The sequence below is a fragment of the Molothrus aeneus genome, chromosome 3 (genome assembly GCF_037042795.1).
Source record: "Molothrus aeneus isolate 106 chromosome 3, BPBGC_Maene_1.0, whole genome shotgun sequence".
In the NCBI taxonomy this organism is placed as follows: domain Eukaryota; kingdom Metazoa; phylum Chordata; class Aves; order Passeriformes; family Icteridae; genus Molothrus; species Molothrus aeneus.
The window spans coordinates 45,239,085-45,251,139 of record NC_089648.1 but is presented as its reverse complement, the minus strand read 5'-3'; the positions used below and the strand labels follow the sequence as shown (position 1 = coordinate 45,251,139).

At 33.7% G+C, this 12,055-nt stretch overlaps 1 protein-coding gene across 1 annotated transcript in view; it reads right to left on the bottom strand.

Moving 5' to 3' along the window:
• The window catches only part of FMN2 (formin 2), a 152,869-nt gene that overhangs the window by 108,748 nt on the left and 32,066 nt on the right, over positions 1–12,055 (bottom strand). Inside the window, exon 4 of the mRNA XM_066546802.1 lies at positions 10,056–10,117. Within this exon, the coding sequence (XP_066402899.1) occupies positions 10,056–10,117 (62 nt within the window). The remainder of the gene's footprint in view (positions 1–10,055; positions 10,118–12,055) is intronic.

Below are 12,055 nucleotides of genomic sequence, written 5' to 3'. Positions count from 1 at the left end.
TTTAAACCTTCACAAATAACACTTGTGGAAGCTTAACCCTCACTTTTTATCATGGTAGCTTGAGTATGAAAGAGTGAGCAAGAAAAAAATACTGTGTATGGCTATAGAACAGTCCCCAGCACTTCTCAAACAGGCTGTGCATGTTCCATGTGCAATGAGCAATGTCCTGACTATCCAGGCTGAAAAACCAACCAAAATGTCCCTCTCAAATTTTGAAGGTTTCTGTCCTGGCCTAGATGAAATTTCATTATTAGGGAGGTATGAAACAATATATAGATAAATAAGACTTCAAAAGGGGTTTACTATCCACATAGCTTAATTTAGCTCAGAAATTAATTTAACTGTTCTATCACTCATCCAGTGTAAAGCAAGCATGTAAATGAGACTGGGTACTGAAAGAAAAGCTGAACTTTATTAATTTTATTATAAAATTATTTTACCTGTTTCTGGTGTCTTTGATTTACTGTGCTATGGATTGCAAGGGACTGCTAGTGCAGATGAAATGATAACCAGAACCTAGCCACTTATGTCAGCAGCCTATAAGCAAGAGGTACCTTAAAAGTCAGATTTCCTAAAAAGTTTGGATAAAAAACTGTCTGGATTTATTTTCTCCTCAATATGAAATTTCTTGCTGAAATGTCTAACACATGATTAATTTCTTCCTTTCTTTGTCACCTGTGGTTTTTCTAAAGTATTTCAACTATGATACTAAAGTGTTTGGGTAGTTTTCCTGTGTATCCAGGCCAAGGCAACAATTCATCTCATTCTGTTAAAACATAAAATCTGGCATACCTTGAACGTTACTGCCTTGACACATTAGAGAAAGGTGTTGAACTTTTTCACACCAGACCTTTTCCCTGGTTTTCAATTCCACTTGAAATTGTCCAGCAATCTGGAAAGCAGTCACTGTGAAAACTAATTCTAATATTATTTTCATGCTCTTTATATGTATCAATTGTAAGCTTTTATGCTAGAAATAACAATATGGATTCTATGAGCCAAAATGTGAACATTAATGGTTTAAATTTGAAGGGCTTGGAATGCCTTTTAAGCTCTAGTAGGGGAGATCAAGAAAGGTGAAGATTTTTCAGATGAACTTTGCCCCATTCTGATAAGCAACTGTCCAGAGTATGATACTTCTGCATAGTACTTGCCCTTTTCAGCTAAGAGTTCAGCCAGACCACAAAATGGGAGGTTCACATGTTGCTTTTGTCTTAAGCTTCCAACAGGGAATAAGCAGCAAAAAATATCCACAGTAAGAATAAATCTTTGTAGATACACTGAAGTCCAAGCCCACTGCTCACAACAGAAAAGGTTTGGAGAAATGGAAAGAAATATAATATATTTCCACAAATATATCCATAAACATGCTGAAGGCAGGGGCCTGAAAGTATCTCATCATCTTTAACTCTTTAAAAGTGTGAAAGTTATATTAGAAACAAAGCTGTATCATTTTGAGTGAAAGAACTTTAAAAAAAGTCAATCAAAATCAAGTAATCAAAAATGAGCTTTAAGTATAGAGAAGTTAACTAAAATCTTTCTGGCATCACGAACATTTAAAAAAAACCCAATTTGTATATTTAGAAAGAGTTGAGTAATCATAGACAGCAATTGCACATTCTGGAATATGCAAGTTAGTTTTTATGGATAGTTTTGGCCTTCCTCTCTAAAGAATAAATACAAAGATAAACAGGTATTCAAAATACAGAAAAGGAAAAAAGTGATTTTACTGCTTTTGTTTATACCAGCTTAAGATGGAAAATGTAATAACTTTTGATCTAAATGTAAGTAGAAGATAAACTGGTTACTCTACCTTGTATCCAAAGAGTAGAAATTATTCTCAGCCTTTTTTAAGTTCTCATTTAGGTTTGGCAGTATGTAATTTTTCATTTGTTTGTTTTTAAATTATTTAAGGCACTTTTGAGTTAAATGAATACTTATTTCTACTAAGAAAAGCATTTTTATCTCCCTTCTACATAGAGAATATTGTAGAAAATCTCAGGATTTACACCACTAAAAGGTAGCACCTGATATTTAATGCCAAGGGAAATATAAGAAGAACTTGAAAGAGTTCTCACTTTTGTGTGGAGGAGGTCTCTCAAATAGTTTAAGTCTACTTGCCAAATTAAATGTCCTGCTAGGAATGTTACAAGAAGTATTCACATACTGATATGTACACACATACACAGACTTACACACATACACTTTTTCGAACTGCTTTCCTGTATTTCATGCAATTTCTTCATCTGTTCTCTTCAATTTGTGTGGAATTCTTTTTTTAAAAAGCTTGAAATCTAAATAGTACAGTACCAAAAATATTCTACGCAATCCAAGTATAGGATGTTACCATTGAACAAACAAAATCTCTGGTTTCACTGCTCTCTAAAAGATGAGCCAAATGTCATAAGTAAATAATGGAACTTACAGAACAAATCATAGTTTGGTATAAAAGGAGTTTATGGACTTTCATCTGAAATAGAATTTCTGGTTTAGAGAATTTAGGAAAAAATTGTATTTAAATAATTAATGAATACAGCTCATAAATTTTGCTCTAACTAGGAATTCATAGATGGCATAAGCACTACCTCAAATTTATTTATTTTCATGAGCAAGAACAGTGAGGAGTCAGAGGAGAAGAGAGTAAAGAATTTAAACAGAATTTTCAATAAGCATATAGCTATCATGCATTTGCATTCACTGCTCCCTAAGGGAACTTACAGTACTGTGTTATTATTTTACAAGAAACTCACTGTAAAAGGCAAGAGAAGAAATACATTAATGCTTAGAATCAAACACAGACAGAAAAGTGATGATTCTTTCTATGCAATCCCTATCCCATAGTTCTCCTTTTCCAGAAAGTGAAAGTCTCTCACATTATAGTCAAGGATTTAAAGCATTGCCAAACAATTCTTGTTAAAATAAATTATTTTCTCAGTTTTACTCTCATTCTCCTTTTCCTCTTATCAATTATTGCCCAAATCCTAACATTGGTGCTGCATGTCAAAGAATTTGTACCTAAAATGACAAAAAACCCCATCTTTGTCTAAGTATAAAGCCTAGTCAAAACACAAAGAGAAGAATGCCCATTATGATTAAAGGATGCAAAATCTACATTACTACTATTACTGTTGTTGCTATTATTGTTAATATACATTCTCATAAAATCTGTGATGAAGAAGATGTGAAATGAGATTAGAGTCAAGAACTTGACCCACAGTTTCTTAAGAATTTTAATCAATGCCTGAAAGAAGTTACTCACAGGAAATACAGGTTTTTACAGCACACATTTTCATCTCTTTTAGCTGTTATCAAAACAATGCATCAGAAATAGAGCAAGACTTACCATTTTACCACTGACTAGGCAAAGCAGGAAATACATACTACCATCACATACCCATGCTCAGAGATGAGCAAAGTCCTGAGAAAAACCACCAAACATGAAAGCTAACCTTGCTTGGAGGAGGGCATTAGTGGAAAAGAGTTTGTACATCATAATCTCCTAATGTTCCACTCAACACTTAACTGTGCTGTGATTTTTATGTGTTTCAGATTTATGATATATGTCTGTCTCAATAAAAGTGGAAAAAGAGAATAAAGAATCTTTGAAACTAAAATGAGCACAGAAGTAAAACTTCATCTTGACATTAACATTAAGAGTACAGATTAGAGAAGACAAATTTTAGTCTCACCATGACTAGGAGGAAGAGTGCAAAAATGTGTTATTGTAACTCCACTGAAAAGAAGAAAATGTATTGTTTCTTTTAAAAAGGCAAACATTGCCTTCAAGCAAAATAACAGAAGTCAATCCAAGTATTGTGAAGTCTGGATATAATACAAAACACTAATATTTGTTCTGAGAATTAACTGCTTATATTTTTCTACCACACAGGCATGACATTCTATACTCCTGTTTCTTCATTTAAATGTGTAGTCTGTGATTTATATTCTATGTTTTTGTCAATTAATTATGTCCGATGCAATTTTTTCCCTTTTATTTTTTTTAAACTTCTGCCTCATCAGAACTAAATAGAAAATGGGTTCACGATTGTGGTTGAAGAAACAAATTTCATCTTCAACAGGATATTAACCTCTTTATTAAATGATAGTAATTCATTGATAACTTATTAATTATCGCTTTAAAGGAAGTCATCCATGAGGCTGGTAGACCAAACCAAATCTTTTCATTTCACTGGTTTAAAAAAAACCCCAACTAACTAACCAAAACAACGGTGACAGAGCAATGCTTTCTAAATATTTAGTGTTTTGAGGGGTTGGGAAGGTAGAGGATCTGCTTTGAGATGCTCAGACTGCTAAATCTTGGTTTGATTAAACAGGGCAAGTGTATGTACATTCTAAAGGCTAAGTTATTAATTAGCAGAAAGCTACTCCTTTGACTGAAACAAGAAAAAAAAATTCCCGCAGTAGGGTATCTGCAGGACCGCCTGGGAACGACTTGCAAGTGCCTCGCAATCCATGCAAAAATGCTTAACTGCCATCTAGTGGCTGAGTAGGCAGACTTTAGGGTGTCCTTCAGACTGTCTCAATAAGCACTTCTTCCCTCGTTTCTGATATTTCTATTTGTCTTCTCATCCTTCTTTCATGGCCAAAGAAACCCCACCAGTATCAGATGACAGTATTAAATTATAAAGTGGCTACAAGCCGTGTGGGAAGCAGCACAGACTGAAACAGACAGTTTCTATTTAAGCTGTATTAAGGTCTCAACTCAGAGAATCTCACTTCATATTTCAAAAAGTTTAGTTAATTTACTTGCTGCAGTTTTAGGAAATAAAACATCTATTTGTGCTTCAAAGGCTTTCTGAAAACAAACCAAAAATAAACCTGAAAATGGCAGCACATTTGAACTGAAAAGTAACTTCCAATATTAAGAATCTAAGAATTCCATCAATAAAACTTGAAACTTCTGCATAAAAAATATGTTTTGTGAACATGAACATAAAATACTTGATTTGCACTTTACTTGTCATGGAGTTCCACAAAGTCAAATTCCCCTTTACTGCCTAAGCAAAACACTCTGCATTTCAGCAGTTCCTATGACCCTGGCAGTAAAGGCTCCTGCCGGGTTTGTATCACCTTGTTTCCTACAAAATTTGTTTCCTTTCTGTATGTTTCTGATAAAACATCATTTACTCTGAATGCTAATAAGAAAACACCATCTATCTACATTGCTTCCTGAAATTCAACTGCTTAAAGCTAAGCTACCCCAATTCTAACATTGGACCTACAAATACAATGTAAGGTCTCCTCCACATCACATATTACAAATCTGGCTTTACATTTTGCAAGATAAAAAACCCTAGAGAAATAACTCTCAATTTTTTTTGTTTTCTGAAATTTGGGTGTGCTGGCATGATTTTGCTGAAAGTTTACATTGGTACTGTTCTTAAAAGAAGAAATACAATTCTATTCAATTGATTCATAAGGAAATATCCAAAAATATTCACTTCTGTCATAATTCTTTATTTCCTCAATGAGATAACTGTATATAGTAGATCCTTTTGAATATGTCATAGATATTTTTGGTTGGATTTTTTTTAATCAAGTATGTAACTTATTTTTCTCTGCTGAAATCTACAACTCTGGCAGTCATATCTTTGTAGGAAAAGAATTGTTTTAGACTAACTGTTCATTGCTTCCTCAAGCCTTCTCTTCCCCCTTACAAAAATTAACTTGTCAAAAAGCAAAAGGATGGAAGGGGAATGACACTTCACAGTTTTTTCCTTAATAAATATCTCAAGAAAGAACAAGCAGAATCAGGCAGTGTTAAAAATGCCACAGAGCTGTTTGTGAGGCAACAGAGGAAGAGTTCCCAATTTTCCTCAGGTTCCTGTTGAAGCCAGTGGTTCACTAGTCTTGTTTATAGCTGGTCTATGTGCTGATGAAAACTGTATAATACCAAAATAACACAGGTTTTATACCAGACTCCAAATATCATAACAGTCTAAGGCAGGATTATAAAATCTCACCTTTTTAAAAATTCTTTTTAGTATTTCACCATTTCAGACTAATCTTTCCTCTACCTTATTTATCTTATGTTCACCTACAAAGAATAATCTCCGAAATTTCTTTTAGAGAGAGTTTGGGCAGTATGCATGTTTTTGAGACAAATTCTAGCGGTGACATTTTATAATAATGAAAAGTAAATTCCAGTCCCACCAATGTTTTATACTTTTTAAACAGACTGATTATGTATTTATCTTAAAGGATTTCAGAACCTTTTTTCTTGTATTACTAAGTGTCAAAATTGGAACATTTCCAATCTCACTAAGCTATTGCCCTAAGGAATTACAATAAGTCATAGTCAAAAACTAGCATAAGAACAAAGGTCCCTACTGGCAGAGGAGTTACCAGTAAATTGGGGTGGTTAGAAATATTCTAAAGACACACTCCATGAGTCTGTTTTTATAAAGCAGAAAGTATCTTCAAGATGGCAAACCTGGCATGCAAGTTTTTTTAAGATTAGCATTGTTTCCCTACGATATTGCTGGAAAGTATGCCAATAGATTATGCAGCAGAAACCCACCTTCAGCACCTCAGAACTGCCAAAATTTTGTCTGGCTTCTAGTACCAGTGGAAGTACTTGGAATTCCAAAAGGGCATATCATTTTGGTGGAGGATTTATTTGTAGGGTAAAATGTGGTGAACCAAACCAAACTAAGACAGAAACGTTATGAGCATGAGAATTTTTTTGATGACAAGCTTTTCTGATGTAAATAGGGTTTAAATAGTCAGTGTAAATTGTCTTATAACCAAACTGCTATAGACTGCAACAGTCTGGCAAAACCTCCTCTCCTGAGGTGGGATTACAGGGACCAGGCATGAATTGGCATGAAGTATCCATTATATCTGGATGCTGACAATTAAATAAATTTTAAAAAGTCTTTGTTTTTAAAATTGTGTGGTCCACAGAATAGACTCTCATCACAAATGATCAAACATAGAAATTTAAAATGATTTTATAATATGGTGAATAAGACAATACTTTTTAGTGCCTTTCAAACAACTTTAGGTTTCTGGCTGTGTAATGTCCCCCTACTAACCAAAGCCTAGTTTACGTGTACTCATCCTACAATTAAAGGATTTTTTTTCTTCATCTTTTTGCTAAGCATCTATTTTTACCTACCATGCAAACAAAATCAAGCTACTCTGAAAAGTAAGTTAAAATGTAAGGAAAAGTATGAGGATAGTACAAAAGATCAAGGGTACAAACAGAACAGAAACTGGCTCTTGCACAAAGTACGGCTGTCAAATTTAAATATCAGGTCTGAATCTAGAGTTTCTAAATTAGGACACTCAATTTTTCTCTTCTTCTTTCACTAAATGAGTTAAGGCTAACAAAACATTCTCTGTTCATACTGGGAAGACTAAGCAGGCATCGGTGCTATTTGGCATTTCAAAACCAGGACTTGAAATGGCTGCCAACTTCTCTTATTTTTCCACTGCCTAACAATTCCTGTATTAAAAGCAAGCACACCCCCACAGCCTTGTTTTTGTAGCTGTAATTTAGAAAAAATTGATATTTTGGACTCAAAAAAAATACTCTTAAAAATGTCCAGAAATTATGCTGTAAAATATTCAGATTATATATAATATTGTAAAGATAAGGAAATGGAGAGGATACATATAAAGAAGCTCCTTCAAGTGACAACAAAGTATACAATCCAGGATGTATTACTTGTGCCTTTAATTTAAACTTATTCTGATTCTTTTTCTTAATTGTTTATCATACCTGAGATAATTTATCGGCACATGGTGTTACAACTGTGTTCTGGTCAATAATCTTCAATTGTATTAGTAGTATGTAGGAAACATGTTTTCCCAGAGAAAAGAGAGGGAAGTCTGTAAAACAACTTAGTTGATCAATTCAAATTTTAAACTAGAGCTCTCTTTCATTTATGTATGAAAAGAAAAAGAGAAAAATCACCTACTAGGCTAACTTCAGCCAACATTTTCTTTTTACAGAAATTAAAACTGTAGACCACACAAGAGGGTAGATCTCTAATAGAAACGTGTTTGTCACTTAAAAAATGTACAGATAACAAAAATAATGGTGTGATTGCAGTACAGGATTTACCTACAAACATGATGGCCATGCTATTTTCTAGATGTTTTATAGATTGATGTAGTTAAACACTGATAGATAGGTAGAATATGCTTGACTGCTTTGGACACTACAGAAATAATTTGAACATATCACAACATTTTATCCACATACAGTTCCTCAAAAAAAAAAACAAACCTCCACCCTGATTTTTAAAATAAACCAGAATGATGATGACATAATACAGAAAAAACTTGAGACGACTTTCTGCAAGTGAGGTGATCCTGTTTGTCCTGCAGGTTATTGATGAATAATAGTATAGAATGGAAGAAGTTCATGTTACTGCCATAAGGGATCACCAAAAAGTAAGAGGGAGGGGTATCTCCTAAACACTAGCAAATGGAATTCAGGGATTGGACAAGACACTAAGCTAGTTCTAAAAATAAAGAAAAGCTCCCAACCACAAGTAAATGCCATTCAAGTGATCATGCAGTGCTCAAGAGCTCCTGGTTAAACTTCATTCTCATAGGAATTCTCATAATACTTTTTTTCAATAGGTAAAATAACTACATATTCATAAGCCTATTTCAATTAATTACATTTCCAATAAAAAAACCATTTGTATAGGTAATTTCTTGCAATGAATTATAGTACTAGAGATTGGTTAAATATACTCCTTACATGCAATAACTTCCTGGAAGTATAGGGGGAAAAGTGCTTTTCCACAATTAATAATAGAAATAATTGTTAGGGAAACCTGGGTGACTGGAATATAAAAATATCATGAGAAAAATATATTTTACATTAAGCTTAAAATGCTGGAATGAAGAATTATTTTGTAATATTATTTTAATTAATGAGCTGCAGTTTTAAAATGTTCCATATTACGAAGTTAGAAGAATTTAGATAACCAACTAGAAGAATTCTTTAAAGTTGTTTGGCAAGGCAATCCATAAAGTTAGTACAATAGTCTCCCCACCCATGGCTCACAAAATATGTGATCAAGCCCAAATGAAATTTGCATCTCTAATGATTAGAAGTATGTATTTAACTTCACATTCCTTATTTTTCCCTGAAAAGAAAATTACTGACCATTTTCACAAATGCTGCTTGATACAGTGATGCTTGAATTGTCCTGTCACTAACACAAAAAGCCTCAGAACAAATACCAAAACCCAAAAAACGCCCCTTAAACCCCACAACAAAACACCCAGCAAACCAAAAGAAACAAAAAACACCCCATAAAAAAAAAACCCAAAACAAACACAAGGGGGGAAACAAGGGAAACAAGCCATGAAACAGAGGAGGAAGAAAAGACATTCCAAGAGCTTTTGGTCACTGCTTGTTTCAAACCAATATTTCAGAATTTAACCTTCCTGCTAATAATTCCAGAGCAAGTGAATAGTGTTATCCACAAGTAAGATAAGGCTGTTTCCTATTGAGGAAAAGAATTTGAAGTTCCTCAGCCCTATTAAACTGCACCACCATTAATAAAGAATAGAAGAACATGTATGGTGACATGCTAAAAAAATAAGATAGACTGTGTTTCTGTCACATAAGTCAACCCAGACTATCTCCATTGTCCCAGCATTACATTATCTCCTTTTTAAGTTCAGCATGCCCTCTAAACCTGTTCACATGCTACCCCTGCTGTAAGTTTGAGGAGAGAGTCAGAAAAAAATCCCTGCCACTATCATTTACATGCACTTTTGTAGATTAGCTATTATAATAAGGTATTTTATAACTATTCCTTACTAATACCATCAGAGGGTTAACTTTTGAGTGGACAATAACATTTTGTAAGAGTCACCTTAGGCAGGCAGGAACCTTCAATCCTTACACCTGCATCCACCGTGGAGCATATAAAACACCCTCACTTTGGAATTTTTTCATACAGAACATTTAGTACACAAAACTATTTCAAAAATATCTGAAAAGAAGTACTGCTTTTTACCCACTTTTAAAAAATAATAAAACATTTCTGTTAGAATCTTACCTGTGCCTGCTGAACACCACCTATGCATTTCTTCTCTGTTTCTAGGACTGTAGATTTCAACTCTGAATTTGAAAAGAAGATACAGATTTTAAAATTATATAAATAAAAAAATGATTGATCTTTTAAAATACACATTAAGAAATTCATGAATGGAGTATAAAGTTAAAAAGAAAAGAATGGTATTGTCCCACTTTCCAAATTATCCCATAAATTACCTGTCCTTAAAATGGATGATTCTTGCCAACTATGTTTTCCTTTCTTTCACTACCTCAGAAATTTGAAAACTCCACAGACATAGGTACTAATATAGATCTTAAAAATAGATCAAAACATAAGACACTCCATAGCTAGATCCTATTTCTTATTTTAAAACCAGATTACTTTTCTGACCTTAAAGAACTACATTGAGTCTCAGTTTCCCAATAGGAAAAATCAGGAAAAGGAAAACAAGCAAACAACTCCACAGCAGCTACACAGTGCAAAGATCTTTAATCAGTTTAGGAGCTACAGCTAATGATGTCTCTTTACTCATAGCCCAGTTATTTACATATAACAAGAACAGAAGTATTTTTCTCTACACCTGCCCAGAGACTATATGTGTGGTGTCCTTCCTGTATTTTTAAAGGTACCACTATTCAACAGGGAAATCTCTTGACCATTTGCAGAAAGAGTGAAACAGCTGTGAACTAGAGCTTCTGGATTCATTTTTGGACACTTGGCCTCCTCACAGCTTTCTGACAATCCCAGCTGTTGGGAAGTGAGACATACAAGGAAGAAGTTTCATTGCAAGTGTGAGTTATGTCACAAGGCTTGAAAATTTACAATCCACAACTTTTTTACCTGGCTGTGGATAAGCTGCACCTAGCAATAAATAACTAATCATCTAGATTTTAGATTTTTCTGTGTTTGAGAGAAATGTTAGTATCTGTTTGATCTTTGCTCACAACAGATTTATTCTATGATGATTTTCTAGTATTAGACATGCACCCATAACACTGAATGTTTTCTGCCATTCAAATTAGCACAACTACCTCCCTTACATAAAAATGCTTAAGAAAATAGGACCAGACTGCTCCTATGTATTGGTCAATATTAAACAATTTGACAGGATTATCTAGCTTATTTTTACCTCAGAAATGTTATCCTTCTAAAAAGGATTCTAAATATAAGCTGAAGTCACGGTGATCTGAGCAGTTAATTTTAAGGTTAGTCAGACAAAATTTGGAAATAAAATCTAATTCCAGCAGAACAACCCTTTTTGTTAAGCAAAATGAAAAAAAAAAAAACAACCCAAATACTACCACCACAGTTGGAAAAAAAAAGATTCAGGAAAAGAGTGCTGTATGAGAAATGAAACCTTTCCTTTAAAGCAAATCAAACAATTTTTTTTTGTTTGGGTTTTTTTCTGGTTTTTTTATATACTTTTTTTTAAGAGACTAACTTAGATTTCAGGTAAACCCAGACTGGTATTTAGTGGTCTGAGACTGTTTCATTTTGCAGAAGTTAGATAATCTTTGAATGTCTTCACAAGTGGTTAAACAGCCCCATGGGAGATGGGATGATTCGACTCTAGTGCCTGCTTACTTGCCTTTTCCTGTGTGTCGAGTAGTGTCATCAGCAAAGAATTAAAATAATTGAATTTCAAATATCCTGTTGACTTTAGATTCAGGCAATGTGCTGAGATGTGATAATGGTGGAATGAAATGCCATAAGAAGAGACAGGAAGAGATTGGGTGTTCAAATAGAAAATTAGTCCCATACACATTGATCTTACTGTTGATGTTGGCCCATTTTGTCCAAAACCTTAACTGAATCCAGAGCTCGAAAATGCATTTAGTATAAGTATTTGCTGACTTGAACCCAAATTCATATTAGATATTTCCAAATATCTGTTTTTAAATAAATAACCAACATAAAATTCACCAAACAACAATAATTAACCTGACAAAACCCACTGCCCCAAAACCCCAAAAACTCTGAACCACTCTAACAGCCCCTTT